This window comes from Syngnathoides biaculeatus, chromosome 1 (genome assembly GCF_019802595.1).
Source record: "Syngnathoides biaculeatus isolate LvHL_M chromosome 1, ASM1980259v1, whole genome shotgun sequence".
Classification (NCBI taxonomy): domain Eukaryota; kingdom Metazoa; phylum Chordata; class Actinopteri; order Syngnathiformes; family Syngnathidae; genus Syngnathoides; species Syngnathoides biaculeatus.
The window spans coordinates 14,447,644-14,463,947 of record NC_084640.1 but is presented as its reverse complement, the minus strand read 5'-3'; the positions used below and the strand labels follow the sequence as shown (position 1 = coordinate 14,463,947).

The window sequence follows — 16,304 nt, the reverse complement described above, 5'->3', positions numbered from 1 at the left end:
GAAATGGCGGCCACGGGTGTGCGTTAACGTAGCCCCCCCCCCCCTGAGGCTGAGCAGGAAGGGACGGATGAAAGGTGGATTATAGTGCAGGCGGGGATGGATGGATGGATGGATGAATGAAAGTGGGGACATCCCGCTGTAATCTCTCATGCTTTTTTTTTTTTGCCCCCCCCCCCCCCGCATCTCAGCTTTCTGCCCCGTACGCGCCGGCGCCTCTCAGACTCGTCCGGTCGCGGCAATCAGTCGACTTTGGACGCATGTAAGGCACACCCTGCGAACCGGGTCGCCTTCCGGATCTTTGGAATACGCTGCACCCCCCCCCCCCCCCACCCCTAACCCCCCGCCATGCGCAAGCGTTAAGGTCCCCCCCCCCCCCCGCCTCCTGTGGGAAGCCCCGCCACTAAATCGCAGAATCGTGTTACCGCTCGGCATAAAGCAAACGGCTTGCCGTCCTTTTGCGAGTGATGTCGTTTTTGTCGCAAAGGGGGGGGGGGGGGCTGCAGGGTAAGAGGCTCTATTTTGCCCCCCTTTGAGGAGGGAGGGGGGGGGCTCTATTATATCAGTTTCCTATTGGATAAAAGTTTCTCACAATTTTGCATGCCCACACCCCCCAAAAATATAGAAACAGGACATCCTGGGCATTTTCTTCTTTTTTTTTTTTTTTAATGTCAGTTTTTGTTCGGCGGGCCCGCACACTCGAGCGCCGCGACGTTCGTGGCCAATTAGCCGTCGCCGTCTTGTTTGAGTGCGTCGCGGCGCGTTGGCGATTCGCTCCAATTTGTCGACTAAACGCGGCCGTAATTGTTTTCGCGTCCTCTTCAGCCAAATTGTGAGATAATGACATCGTTTGGCCCTGTTGAGGGTTTTTTTTTTTTTTTTTTTTTTTTATGCGACGTGTTGTTGCACAGTCTGTGAGGCATTTTTTTTTTTTTTTAAATATGAAAAGAGAGTTCCCGTGTTTTGAAACGCACGCCGGAGGCTCGGATGTGGCAGGAGTTTTGAATGCCGGTCAAGATTCGGGTCCGCTTGTCCTTTGGTCTCAAACGTAAACTCAAAGACGGAGGATTAAGTTTGGCTCACTTGCAGCTTTTTTTTTTTTGAATGCATTTTCATTTTTTTTCACATTTATTATTATTATTATTATAGTTTAAAATCTGTCGGCCCTTGTGAGGATAAGCGGCAAAGAAAATGGATGGATTTATATTCTGTCATATAAATGCATTTGCTCATATTTTGTTTCCATTGTGAATTTCTGCTATTGATCGCTATCTGCCCTGCGACCGACTGGCGACCAGTTCAGGGCGTAGTCCACCTTTCGCCTGAAGCTAGCCGGGATGGGCTCCAGCTCTCCCGCCACCCTTGTGAGGATAAGCTGCTCGGATAATGACATGACTTTTAACAAAATAAAGTTGCACAAACACCCACCTGTTGCCGGGCCGGCGTCATTTTCAGCGGGCCGCCAAATTGTCCGCGTGCGGCAGCGAGCTGCTCCCTAAATTGAAGCCTTAACGGGTTACCTCGCGGCAAATGCGCCACGGCGCTCTTCAAGGCACGATCCCGTCGCCCCCCACGCTCGCTCTTCAAGCCCGCCGGAAAATTGGCGGAGATGGATCTGGTCGCTGCCGTCGTTACGCTCGAACCTCGGTGCCGCCGGGCGTGCGGCGGAGGAACTGACTTTTTTTTTTTTTTTTAATTCCGTGCTGGATGCAATTAAAAACACACTCACTGATTTTTCACATTTTTTTGTATTTTTTTAATTCAGGCCTCGTCTGCAAGCCCAGAGGAAGTTCGCCCAGTCGCAGCCCAACTCGCCCAGCACCACCCCCATCAAGGTGGCCGATCCCGCCGCCTTCAACGCGGGCCAGGCCGCCCCCGCGCCCGCGGCGGCCGCCTCCGCCGCCGCGTCTTGTTCGTCGTCGCTGTCGTCGCCGCTGTCGTCGTCGTTGCTCGCCGCCTCGTCCCTGTCGTCGTCCATCCAGGACCTGTCCCGGCGAAAACCCAAGACGGAGGACTTCCTCACCTTCCTCTGCCTCCGAGGTAAGAACGCCGCCTTACGTACTCCGAAGTGAGCTGCTAATGCTCATTTTTACACTCCTAAGCTAACCACCGACTCGGCGCCATCTCTGTGTTAATGTTTTGTTAGCATCACGTTATACCTCATTTATTACATTGGCACCGATGCGAATTCAGACTGTGCTTGTCTTTGCAAAATGCTAAGCTAACTAGTAAATATCTTTTCATCGGGGGCTCCCGTGACCATCAGCGTCATTAATTTTTCCCCATGTCTGTGTCTTATGTTCACCAAAAGGCTAATGCTAATTTGAGCCCGCTAAGCTAACTGTGAAACGCTCCAGGTCGAGCCTTCACATTGTCTAAACACACACCCACACGGAGAGGGCACTGTTTGCTGACGTTATCAGGTAAACGCCGACCCCATCTAAGTTAGCCAAAAAGCAGCCGCCCATCACTCTTCCGGACAGCGGCATAAAAGAAGTCCAAACACCGCAGATTTGAACGGGACGCATACCACAAAAAGGAGCAAAAGGTTGCCCGACGTACACCTCGCGTGTCTCGGCGTGTTTGCCAGACCGCGGCGGGTTAGTGTTCCACGCGGAGAAGACTGAAAAATGCCGCGTGAAACCGAGAGTCAGGATAAAAAGGCGGAAAAATGCAAAGAAAGCAAAAAAATTCTCCTCGGTGGGCGGGGTGTTACGCTAGAGTCCCCCGGGATCCGGTTGCCGCCCCTCCCGTCGGTACCGTCGACGCCAAAGCGCGGCGGACGGTGTGAAAACAAGTTTTGCATCACTCGCCGTTGCCTTTGGGATTATTTCCCCCCTACCGGTAAAGAACCAGCCGCTGTTGTTGTCGTATTCCTGCGGGAAGGTAGCGACGGGGGGGGGATGTTATCCTGACGCAACACCGGAGTAACCGAATGCAGGTGTTTGTGTGAAATTCTTTCGGGCCGCAAGCCAGACTTTGGGCTCCGGCTAGCCTCGGTCCGCTGCTAGCCAGAGCGTAAATTTGCTCAGTGTTTTATTGACGCAAAAAGATAAGAATAGATAAAAGGCTCAATGAGTAACTGTGTGTACACACGCTTCTGGAAATGACGCCTTACGCAAGACCGGCCGCCATTTTGCGCGTGTTAGCGTTAGCCGGCCTGTCGGGTTCAGCGAGGGCGGTCTTTGGTCTCGCTTACGTAACCTCGCCTCACGCCAAACTCGCATGGCCTTGACGGATTAGTTTTCCTCGAGGGTGCGTTTGGTATTTTATTAAACCCACGGAACTGGTTTAGGTGGCGCAACGCCGACGGCACCTTTCCACGCGAGTTCCAAATGCGAGATTGACAAAAGGGCATCCGTTGCGCTTCACAGCTTCAGTTTTTGGAAAAATAAGCGGCAGGGAGGTGGAAAGCGTCGGCCTCGCAGTTCTGAGTTCAGTTCTGTTCAATCTCGGACCCGCCTGTGTGGAGTTTGCGTGTGCCTACGTGGGTTTTCTCCGTGTGGGCACTCCAGTTTCCTCCCAAAAACATGCAACATTAATTAGACACTCTAAATTGTCCCTAGGTATGATTGGTTGTTTGTCTCTAAGTGTCCTGCGATTGGCTGGCAACCAGTTCAGGGCTGGGATAGGCTCCAGCACTCGCTGCGATCCTCGTGAGGATAAGCGGCAAAGAAAATGGATGGATGGTTATACAGATGGAGAAGGCTCGTGTAATAACAGTCATATTACATGGGATACAGAACACAGGCCTGTGAGTATGGTTATACTGTCTACATGTGTCACTGCACCATTTGTATTCACCGAGCGCTCATGAGGATTACAGCTATCGCGACGTCAACGTGAGTCTCCTTGGCCCGTCTATGGCATTTTGCATTGTGTTCATATTAAGATGGATGTTTTGCTGAAGTACAAAATATTTTTTGTTTTATTTTATATTTAATTCTACATTATACTTCAAGTGGGCGTGGCAATCAACGGAAATCTTCACTGCCCTGCGATTGGCTGGCAACCAGTTCAGGCTCGTGAGGATCAGCGGCAAAGAAAATGGATGGCTGGATAAATGAAGTGGCAGGGCACAAAGCTGCCCCCGTCTGGCCATTTTATGCCGCTGCGGACTATTTTTACTTGAGCCTCAGGGAGGACAAAAAATTGGTCCCGGGTGACAAGAGTACAAAAATAGCCTCACAAGTGTCGGGTAGTTTTCCGATATTCACATGAGCGGTATCGCAAAGAATGATGGCGACGGCGCAAAGTGAAAATTTGGATTGACCAACTTTGGCTCAACTTTCGCCATATTTTGCAGACGACATCACGCGCTCCCCTCTTAGCATATCTCGCTCAGTTTTTGGACCACATTTGGATATCTTTCGGTCCAACTTCAACTTTCCGATGTTTCCCCTTTAACATCATTTGGTTTGTCGTACTTGTACTCCGGTACCATCGCCAAGTCCGCGTTTGCTCGAATCTGCTGCCCGCTCCGAAAAGTTTCCGTCTCTCGGCGATGCCGTCATAAAAGCGTGCGATTTCCCGTGCGCGAGTCCTCCCCCGCCGTCCCGACGCTGGCAAAAAAAAAAAAAAAAAAACCCTCCTCCCGACGGACTCTTTGAATCATTGTTTCGCTTCCAGTTAAGAGGACAAAAGAGGGGTAACCGGAGAGAATGGGAAGGTTTGTAATTATAGCCCCCCCCCCGCGCACCCCAGAGTCTCGTTAAAAATGACAACCCTAATGGAGTCTTTCAGGCCTAATTATGATTTGTCCGCGGCTGCAATGAGGGCGGGATGAAAAGCCGCCGTAATTGGGGGGGGGGGGGGGGGGAATTGCGTCGGAAGCCCGCCGGGGACGGACGGCGCTGAAGGGTACCCGGCGCTCGTTTGTGGGTCGGGAACTCGGGCTCCGCTTTAAAGATTTCCCCGTTTCCAGTTCCACCGCCATTCCATAATATTTGGCAGACGATCCAAAATATAAAAAAAAAAACCAAAAAAACGATAGCTTGCTGGGAATCTTTTCTTTTCCACGGACCGTCTTAAATGTCCCAAGATAGCGAATCGGGTAGTTATAAAAATGGAGTAGTACAAAGTATAAGTTTGATTGAATCTTTTCACACTAAAACAAATGCGAATCCCATTGAATCCGTTTCAAAATGCTAAAGCAAAACAAAAAAAACCCGATTTTAAAGAATAAAAATGACTTTTTCAGGGAGTGTTATGAACTTGCCGGGTTGTCAGAATGTCACGTTTTGCCATCTGACAGCTAAACCAACAAAGACATATTTGTAATTAGTCGACGCTAATTTTTGGCCAAATTGCGTGAAATTTGGGGTGGGGGGGGGGGGGACATCGAGGTCAAATGGACTCTCGTGTCCACACCAAAGCCCCCCGACTGCCCCCCTCGCGGTCTGTTAGCCATTGACCCCCCCGACCCCCCGGGGGTCAGCGCACTAAATTGCAATCATTTAGCTAATGAAGCAAATCGTTCAAAGCTGATTGGCCGAGTGCGTGCTTGTGCATTTTTATTTTTTAAAAGCGGGTCTGGGTTTCCTCACTCAAGACGAACGAGACTTAAGCACAATTTGGATCATAATTTGCATATTTTTAATGGATTTAGCAAGTAGTGTTTAAAATAATCCCTGACTGGGCCATAAAAACGTATTTTGCAATTCCGAGTCTTGCCTAGCAACAAGTGATCACCTACTCGGGGGGAAACAAATTCAATTCAACCAATCAGATTGTGCGTGACGGATTGCGTCATTGTTTGTGTTTTCGGCAGGGTCGCCGGCGCTGCCCAACAACATGGCCTACTTCGGCAGCTCCCAGGAGGAGGAGGACCTCGGGGAGGTGGAGGACGAGGAGCAGGACGAGATGAGGAACGGCGGCGGCGGCGGCCGGCCACTCGCACGGCGCGTCCGGCGCCGGCCACGCGTCCGCGTCCTCCTCCTGCCACTCCACGCCGCGCAAGGGCAAGCCCCTCGCGCGCCAACCGCTCAACGGCCACGGTACGCGCGGGCAAACAATTTCGGAGTGGCGTGATTTCCCGGTCAAACTGCATGTGCACGTTTTCATATTTTGCTCTTCGTAGATTTGTTTATGATCCATCAGCGTATGAAAGTCACTTTTACATTGTTACCTTTCATGTACAGCAGGGGGCAGCAACACTCCATGACCTGTTTGTGGCAAAATAACAAAAATCCTTCTACTTTACAAATATATAAATACTTTATATTATACATCATTTTTAAAATTTCATGAATGTAAGTCAGATTCAAAATTTAAAGAAAATTATTCATTTGTGACCTGTACTGCTTTTAGGACATGGCCTCAGTGCACTGCGCTGGTGACCCCTGACCCCTGACGTGCAGGATAAAAACAAAAATATTTTTTCAACTGTAAATTTTATGGATATGAAAACAACAACAACAAAAAAAAATGCACATTCCACTTTTTCAAGTATTCAGTTTTACATGTTATGCTGAACCCCCCAAAAATGCTGCACATAAGTATTTCAAATATATAAGTGAATATATCATATATAAATTATTGTGCGTATATAATATTTCAAGGTGTCTGTCGTCCTCGCCTCCTCCTAGTGTTCAACAACCACGGCAAAGCGGGGATGCGCGAGAGCCCCCGGCCCAAGGCGGCGGCGGCGGCGCCGCCCCCTCCCCCGCCGCTCCTGCGGGAGCGCAGCGAGCGGGCCGAGGCGCGCGAACACGTCAGGATGTTGCAGGCCCTGGCCGGCGCCAACGTCGGCGCCGCCGCCAAAGGCCCGTCCACCAGGAGGGCCGCCGAGGAGCTCCGCAAGCAGGTCGGAACCGTGTGCCCCGCGCGCGCGCGAGTTTGAGTCCCGCTGCGCTCCTCTGCCTCTTCCTCCGTCTTCCCTTTTTCTTCTTCGTGTGCCACCGCACACACGTTCAGTCCGCCTGCCAGGTGTCAGCCGGGCGATAGCAACACATGATGTCATCAAGACCCGCCTCCTCCTCCTTTCTGCTCTTCTTTCTTTTATTCCGGCCATCCTTATTTCCCACCGCAACAGCAGTGCCCCCTGGTGGCAGGAGGAATTTCAGCCCTGCCCATCAGAATTAACAACAATTTTTGTAATTTGTATACTTGCGTGTTTTTGGTCCAGGGACACACGTTGTGTGTATGATCTCCTAATTTTATTCTTCTTGACAATGAGACAATCTTGTCTTAAAAAACACCATTTGTTTAAAATAATAATAATAATTTGGCGTGTTTTTTTAATGGTCGCGATCCTATGAAATCTTTTAATTGCCTGAAATTGAAGGTCGGTTTGCTCAATGATTTTTTTCCTTCTATGTGTACGAATGCACTTTGAAAATGACACATATGACAAAGTCATTTATTGCAAATTATTTTTCCGATCCCGTAGGTTTCTTGCCCCCCCGTTTGAGATCACCACATGGACGAAAACATTGAGACCCAACTCTGGGACGTGATCGCCCCCCCCCCCCTGACTCCCCTTTCACCGTGTGTGGGTCTGTTGTGAGTGAGGGATTGATAGCAACAGGGTCACGTTTCAGTCCCACTTATCTTTTAATGGCCTGCTCTTTGTCACACACACGCACACACATCCGAATGTGTATCCGGAGGTGTGTAGTGACACATCCCAAGCACACGTTTACTCAAGCAATATTTTGGATAAATTGGCCTCGCGAGTTTTGACTCATGTTTGAGTATTTATGTCAAGAATAATTGCTACTTTTATTTATTTATTTTTTTGTGTGCAGGGTCGACTTTTAAACTTCGTCAACTTCCGCTTAGGGCGGCATTGATGCCAATTCACCAATCAGACGGCACGAGGCAGTCACATGAGTGCACACAAACCCTTTATGGACGTACCACTTTTTTATTGGGGGGGGGGGGGGATAGTTTACTCTACATACTCCGCCCAGACGAATATTTCAGCCCTCTTCTAACTTAAGAAAACACCTTTTTCGACGTTCCAGATTTTTTCCCTCTTTTGGGACAACTTTTTTTTTTTTAATCCAGTTATGGAAATCAATACAATCAATATCAATCGATAATAATTTCTGTTGGTTTTGAGGCAGTTTAAAACTGAAACTCTTTGGGTTTGGTGTGTTTGTGCGTGTCCATTGTGAGTCTTTCCGGCGTCGCTGGTCTTTTGTGTGTGTGCATACGTACATTAGTGTCTTAAGAACTGTTTAATTGTTAACGTGGACCCCCCCCCCCCCCAGCATCAATTAAAGGACAGTCCACTGTTGGAGGAAATCTGGAAAAATATCATCTGTATTGTGACTTCCTGTTTATATTATTGGCCTCAAATTTTTTTCCGCTAATAACACAACTTTTCTGCCCCCCCCCCCCCCCCCCCCCAACGTTTGGTCAGGTCTCCAGAGCGAACGGGCTGACGCGTCTGAGCGCCCTGCAGGCCGCCGCCAGGAGGAGCCGCGACTTCCGCCTGCCGTCCAAAACTGTGAAGAAGTACACGGCCACCGTGTCCAAGGGCCACGTCACCTACACCAAAGCCAAGCAGAGGGAACCGGGCAAGAAAACCAAACTCAGCAGCGACGACAACGCGAACAATCACAATCAGCACAGCCAGCCAGCAGCCAGCGACGGGCTGACCCACTCAGGAAAAGCGGCGGCGGCGGCAGCCTATCACAGCAATGCAAAAACGCGCAAACAGGTGCTACTCTCCAACGGGCTGCACGCCGACGCCGACGACGGGGAGGAAGGCCGCAGACGCGAGGGGGACTTCCCCGGGCGGGAGGGTCTGCGCAACTCCAAGCGCCGCCTGGAGGTGGTGCTGCACTCGGTGGAGGCCAGCGTGCTGAAGGGCGGCCAGGAGCCCAAGAGGGCCCGCGCCGGCAGGAAGGCGGGGGCCCCCGGCGGGAGCCTTACCGAGCCGCCGCCGCCGCCGTCGTCGTCCTGCCCCCCGCCCCTCGCGCAACAATCCTCTCCGACACCAGCAGAGTCGGCCAACCAGCGGCCCAAGCGGGCGTCGGCCGGCAAGCTGATGTTGATCCGACAAGCACAGCAGCAACTGAGCCGGTCTCACGGCCGCGGCGCCGCCGCCGCCGCCGCCTCCTCTTCCTCCCCGTTGTCCGGCCACAATCACTCCCGCGGCACTACCTCAGACCTCCGACAGGGCGGCGCCTCCTCCTCCTCCTCCTCGCCGCCCGCCAACCACTCGGGACCGCCCGGGCCCCCGCCGGCCGGGCGGGCGGCCGACCGCGACAAGGAGTGGGAGCGGGAAAAGGAGCTGGCGCGGCAGAAGGAGCGCGAGATGGAGAAGGAGTGGGGGCCCCGGCGGAGCCGCCCCGAAGGGTGGGCGGCGCTGGGCGAGGTGCCCGTCTTCCTGCCGGCCTCCCGCGAGTTCCAGGACCCGCTGGCGTACCTGGACGGCGCGCGGGAGCGGGCGGAGGCGGCGGGCGTGTGCCGCGTGGTGCCGCCGCCCGACTGGCGGCCCGAGTGCAAGCTCAGCGAGGAGATGCGCTTCGTCACCACCGTGCAGAGGGTCCACATGCTGGGGCGGCGCTGGGGCCCCAACGTGCAGCGGCTGGCCTGCATCCGAAAACACCTCAAATCTCAGGGCATTACCATGGACGAGCCGCCCGTCATTGGTGAGATCACGTTCCTCCATTTTTACGTTCTGATCCGCCGAGGCCAAACAAACCAATTTTTCACTTTTACCTGAATTTATTCCGTTTTTTAACACTCTTGGCCCAAGCGTTGCGGTTCCGCCAACTTTGGGTCGCACGTCCGTCCCCGGTGATCCAGTCAGCCGATTGCGCAAAACATTTCCAATTTCACACGGAGCCCCGCACGTGAGTGAAAACGAGACGAGAGAGGGGGAAAAAAATGGAACGTTTGGGCTCGCGACGAGGCTTGTTAGAAGGCTCGTAAAGAGGCGACGGAGCGGGTAGTGACGGGCAATCTGCGGGAAATACCGTCGGGGTGGTCCGCACGCGGGGGGGGGGGGCGCACGCCAGCTACTCCGCCGTCGTTATCGTCGGCTCGTAAAACGCAAACATTGCCGCGGCGAAATCCAGTAAATGTTTTTATTTCGCACGCTTCGGCGGCGTCCGGCGGCAGACGTCTTGCAGGTTCGATCCCCAAGTTGCCGGTTTGAAGGACTTTATTGAGCGAGCAGACCGTTAAGTGCGACTTTCCCGCGGAGTGTCGTAACAGTGGAGAAGCGAAAAAAGTCCGTTTGGGAATTTCGGTTGTTGGCGCTAAATGATCATCAGCCCGTTTGCAGGATCTGAGACTGGTCTGGCGTTTTTGGTGGGTTCTCATGTGCAGATAGATGAGCCGCAATTTTGCATCTCTGTGTGAAATTAACGACACAGTCGTGTCTCTCGCTGGTTTCTGGTTGAAAGTCACAAAAATGTCTCAGTTCACATATTTGCGGCAATTAGCGTTGGGTTTCCTGTGAAAGGCACAGAATATGCAGGATCTTTGTGTGAAACTGGGACAGCGCGTGCTGTGTTTTGTGTGAAAGCCTCCAAATCTTGTTCTAAACGACTAACCGCGGCGCGCAGGCGGCTGCGAAGTGGACCTGGCGCGCTTCTTCCAGCTGCTCAACGACATGGGCGGGATGCAGCAGGTGATGGACCTGAAGAAGTGGACCAAGCTGGCCGACCTGCTGCGCATTCCCAAGTCGGCGCAGGACCGGCTGGCCAAGCTCCAGGAGGCCTACCTGCAGTACCTGCTGGCCTACGACTCGCTGGGGGCCGACGAGCGACTCCGGCTGCAGGCCGAGGTGAGCGTTCTCGCCAGGGGATCCAAATAAGTCTCGAGTCCGGCAGCGGATTCGCACACTCGTTGCGATTTAGGGACAATCGGAATTTCCCGTCAGGTACTACAGGAGAAGCGTCGCCTGGAGGCGCGGCGCGGACCTCTGGAGGGCCTGGCGGACTCGGCGGCGCCGGCGCTGCCCCGCTACGAGCCCAAGAACGGGCTGGCGGGCGGCGTGGTGGGCGGCGGAGGCGGCGCCAACGGCGTGTACCAGCACCTGAAAGATCTGGAGGCTCAGGTTAAAGCGGGCCGGCGCCGACTCTTCGCTCAGGAAAAGCACGGCAGAGAGGACGGGCGGCGCGCGGCGGACGAGCCGGACGACGGCGTCCTCGGCGAGCAGCACAGATGTATTTACAAGGTCGGTCGCGAGGGCGACACTTTTCGATGTTCCTTCACTGCAGTTGCATTTTAAACGTTCGCGTCTAAAATATTCCAGATTCCATTTTTTTTTTTTTTATCTGCTGTTTTTGCTTACCAAACGGCTAAACCGTCGGACCGTCTTGCAGGGGAAGTCCGTGTCGTTGACCAACTTCTTCCGGATCGCACGCAACACCATGACCATGTGCTTCAACAAGGAGCCCGTCGCCGCCGAAGTGGAGGTGAGCCTCTTGTCCAAATCCATCTTTTGTGTCAAATCAAAACTTGACTTGAGCGGTTGCGGCGGCAGCAAGAGTACTGGCGCATCGTGGAGCAGCGCGACGGCCACGTGGCCGTGCACTGCGGGAAGGTGGACACCAGCACCCACGGAAGCGGTTTCCCCACCGGAAAGTCGGAACCGTTTTCAAAGTCAGTCTCGCACGCGCTCAAACACGCAAACAAACGGGGACAAAGGACGAGCTGTTCACGTGTCTGTGGCGCCCTCTTGTGTCCAGACACGGATGGAACCTCACCGTCCTGCCCAACAACTCGGGGTCCATCCTGAGACATCTCGGCGCCGTGCCAGGTGACAACGCTTCAGTCCCATATGTGGCTATTTTTAAGTAGCAATATTATTTTGTAGGCACGTGAAATCAGTAAATTTGCGTTCGAGTTGTGTTTACGTGCGCGTTTGCCTGCAGGGGTCACCGTTCCCTGGCTGAACGTCGGCATGGTCTTTTCTACCTCATGCTGGTCTCGCGACCAAAACCGCCTTCCGTACATCGATTACCTTCACACTGGTGCTGATTGCATTTGGTGGGCGGATCGCACGCACGCAGACGCAGATGCGTACGTGTATAAATATTAACACGCGTTCCCGCGTCAGGTATTGCGTCCCTGCTGAGGAGAGGTCCAAGCTGGACAAGGTGGTCCACACCCTGCTGCAGGCCAACGGGACGCCTGGACTGGAAATGCTGGAGAAGAACATCATGGTCAGCGTTTTGTTTCTTAACGTCGGCTCCGAAAGATCCAAATTGTGGTATTTCCCCAATTATTATTATTATTATTTTTTTTTTGTCGTCGTTGTTTGGGTCCAGATCTCGCCCGAGGTGCTGTGCCGCGAGGGCATCCGCGTCCACCGCACGGTGCAGCGCAGCGGCCAGTTTGTGGTCTGCTTCCCGGGCGCCTTCGTGGCCAAAGTCTGCTGCGGCTACAGCGTGTCGGAGACGGTCCACTTCGCCACGCCGCGCTGGATCGAGCTGGGCTACCGGGCGGCCAAGGTGGGCGTCCGACCTTTGCCCCGGAAAACTTGTTCCGGTTAGCTCGCCGCTAGCGTTAGCAAGACAAGACAAAAGTTTAGTCTAGATATGAAAGATGATGAATAACATTTATTTTTAATGTACAGTTAACCCCCCCCAAAAAAAAAAAAAAAATTTTTTAACAAGTCCAAATCTGAAATTTTCACTTCCGCAAAAGTAGTACAGTTGTCCCAAATTTTCACCGCAGTTGTTTTCTTGACTCCAAAAAAAAAAAAAACAAAAAAAAACGTAAACCGTGGACTCTTCGGCCGTTTGACGTTCCCGTCTGCAGTCGAGTCATTTGCGCTTTTGGTTTTGGCCCCACCAGGATCTGAAGTGGCGACGCATCGCCGAGCCGTTCTCCATGGAGAAGCTGCTCTACCAGATCGCCACGGCCGAGTCCAAACGGGACAACGGCCGCCTGCTCGCCACCGTCGCCGCCCTCCTCAAAGACCTCAGGTGGTGGGGCCGGGGGACGTTGCAGTCGCCGTTTGGTTTTTGGTTTTCGGGATCGCCTCTGTTAACGACGTTGTTGCGGCGCAGGAACACGGAGATGCGGCAGCGCTCGGAACTGTTCGCGGCGGGCCTGCACTCGGCGGCGCGCTACGGCGCTCACGACGAGGGCCGCAAGAAGCCGCGCGGGAAGTGGACGGCGCTCGAGTCCTCCGAGAGGCGGTGCCAGATCTGCCACCACCTCTGCTACTTGTCCATGGTCGCCACAAATATTCAACTTTCCCTTGTCTAAAAATGTCGCCTTCGTCGAATGCACAGTTTGAAAATGGGGGGGAAGCTTTCAAATTAATCAAATCAAAGAGAAAAAATAATAATCAAGAAATAAAATTTCATGTCAAATTACAGCAAAGACATTTGGTTTCTAGACACTTTTTCATTTGTAAACTAAAATGACAGAAATTTTTAAATATACCTTAAAGATTCAAAAATTGGATAATAAAATAAATAAAATAATAATGAATAATAAATACAATGAAATGGTTTACAAAGGTAAAAATTAAAGTTGAAAATGCAAATCAAGCAAATAGGATTTGAATTATTATTGTAAAAAAATAAGATAAAAGTCAAATTAAGTGCAAAAGCAAACCAAGCAAATGAGATTTGAATTGTTATTGTAAAAAAAATGATGTGCATATTTATGTTTAGGTGAAAGTTTTTGTTTTCAAAGTCATTTAATTTTAAACTATTTTTGCTTCACTAGGAAGTAATCAGTTCATGCTCAAAATGTGCATTTTTCATGAATATTTTTATTTTTGCAGGTGGTGCAGGAGACGGACAACGTGGTGTTCTGCCTCGAGTGCGCGCTGCGCTTCGTGGAGAAGCACAAGTCGTGCAGAGGCCTCAAGATGATGTACAGATACGACGAGGTGAGCGGGCCTTATCGTAACCCGGCTAATATTTCGTAAAAAAAAATGTCAAGGAAATATGAAAATAGAAACTGGAGTACGTGGAAAACAAAAGACAAATTTCACGTTTCACATTTTAAAATTATTTTTACTTGGAATTAAATGTAAATAATGCTAGAAGGAAATTCAAAATAGGAAATAGTCGTCAGTAAAATTGGAAAAATACAAGATAAAATTTCAAACAATATTTTCTTTGACTATTTGTAAATCGACAGTTTTAAAAGTCATTTATGATCACTTCATTTTTAGTGAAATATATATATATATTTTTTTTTTACCTTTACTTGAAATTAAAGCGTTCCCCCCCCCCCCCCCCCCATATCTGTAATATTCAAGACAATTTTTTTTGTTGACTGCCCAAATGTATTTTTGGATTTTGCATCAGGAGCAAATCAACAACTTGGTGAACCAGGTGTGCGGGCGGGCCTTGCAGAAGCGCGCCGGCCTCGCGGCGGCGGGCGGGGGCGACGTCTGCCGCCAGCGTCCCGTCAGCCCCGCCGGAGCGTCGCCGGCCAAGCGCGGCGCCCCCCGCAAGCGCGGCGCCATGGAGGTGTCCCTGGCCCGCCTCTCGTCCAGCCTGATGCCCAAAGCGGCCGCTGTGTCCTGATGGGCTTTTTGCACTAAGCATCCAAAACATTTGACGCCATTTTCCCCAGTTGCTTTTTTTTTTTTTTTTCCCCCCCCTGACCCGGCCCGCCAAATTTTCCGGAAATCAAAACCCAAAGTTTTGTCTGTTTTTTTCCCCCCTCTTTGAATTCCTGGCGCAGCTCCTGCAGTATTTCCCGGAAAAGGCCGTGGGGCGCGCTCGTAGCGAAAACTTGAAAGACACGACTTGTTTGTTTGTTTGTTTTTTTTAATTTTTTCCTCCACCTTCTGCGTCTGTTTTGTCGTTTGTGGGATTTGAGCGCAAAAAAGAAAAAGAAAAAGTGTGCCTCAAAGCGAGGAGTTCGGCCTTATTTTTTTGGTGCTGCCGCTTTCCGATTTACTGTATCATGCCGGAAAAAAAATGAAAAGTCGTGAGGTTAGCCGGAAGCTCGCGCTAAGACGGCGGAAAAGCTTTGCCCCCCCCCCCCCCGCGCCCGCCCTACGCTTGGTTGGAGACGTGCAATCGTGTTAACATTCCATTTTTTCTTCCACTCCATCTGACTTCAATTATCATTTTTTTTTTTAATTTGTGCTACATTGATTGTTTTTCAAGTAGAGCCATTAGTGTCAAATGTGAAATGTTCAGTTTTCTATCAATTTTTTTTTTAAACTTTAATTAATTATTCAATTAAACCCCCCCCCCTCTCGTGTGACTTTTTAAAAAAAAACGTTTTTTTTTTGTACATAATAATCCATTATTAAAAGTCTTTTACATACTTGAGCCCGGCGGGGAAGGAAGTGATGATGATGATGATGAAGAAAAAGCCTTACAATTCCCTTTCTTCATCAACGTGCGCGCTAACGACAGGGTCGCTCCCGTATGTAAACAAACAAAAAAAAAAAGTGGAAAAATTTTTTAAAAAATTAAGTGCTGCTTATATCGCTAAATAAGAGTCTCCCAAGCCCGTACCCGAGACCCTTTGACCTAGTTTTTTTTTTTTTAACTTTTTTTTTGTTGTTAGGGGGTGATAGAATGCAGGTGAGGAATATTTTATTATATTTTCTTTTTTTACATTTTTTCACTCAAATATTTCACAGAGAGAAAGGTTGTAGCTCCTCATGTTGCACTGAGAAAAAAAAAATGCTTTTCAAATCCTGGATACTTTGTTTTGTTTTTTTTCCCGGGGTCGTCATCCCACCCGCGCAGAGGACTGAAAAAACTTTTACGACTATTTAAGGAAAAAAAAAAACGCCGTTCGCGTTTTCAGCGTTGAAATAATAATAAAAAAAGAAAGCTGTTGTCAAGTTTTTATAGCCTTAACGATGTTTTTCATCTTTTTTGATATAAATGTCTGAAAGTGCTCGCTCACACAAAGCGAGGCTCTTAATTTATTGGTCCAGACTCTCGTGTTGGTTACCATTTTTTTTTTATTACTTTTTTGCAGTTTGTTTGTATTTGAGGTTGAATAAAAACTTGCCGACAATTCACTGTCAAGCCTTTGCCGACGTCTCTCGTCTTCATTTTAGTTCATTTGCGATAATTTGATTTCATCTTTTACATGTTGACGGCGGGAGGCAACTTCAGAAGCCGAGCGAAAAACAAAACGGGCGCAGATCTCAATTTTCTTTTGAAAAGAGCCCAAAAAAAAAGTAAAATCAACATATGCTTAAATGTGTGCATATATTCCACTATGGGCTACTGAGCTGCCTTGTATGTGTGTGTGTATATATATATATATATATATATATACACACACATATATATATATATATACACATATATGTGTGTATATATATATATATATATATATATATATATATATATATATATATATATATATACAGACAGTGTATAAATAAGTGTATG

The 16,304-nt window shown here is 50.1% G+C and overlaps 1 protein-coding gene across 1 annotated transcript; it reads left to right on the top strand.

Moving 5' to 3' along the window:
- The first annotated feature begins 5,775 nt into the window (after positions 1–5,775).
- On the top strand, positions 5,776–15,932 carry jarid2b (jumonji and AT-rich interaction domain containing 2b). Its single transcript, XM_061820237.1, is given in 16 exon segments — positions 5,776–5,883; positions 5,885–5,993; positions 6,585–6,802; positions 8,366–9,602; positions 10,524–10,744; positions 10,841–11,137; positions 11,286–11,378; positions 11,447–11,565; positions 11,652–11,722; positions 11,838–11,952; positions 12,023–12,128; positions 12,234–12,416; positions 12,763–12,893; positions 12,978–13,146; positions 13,706–13,813; positions 14,238–15,932. Coding segments are annotated over 16 exon segments (3,492 nt in total). The 5' UTR covers positions 5,776–5,790; the 3' UTR covers positions 14,460–15,932.
- Positions 15,933–16,304: the final 372 nt, after the last annotated feature.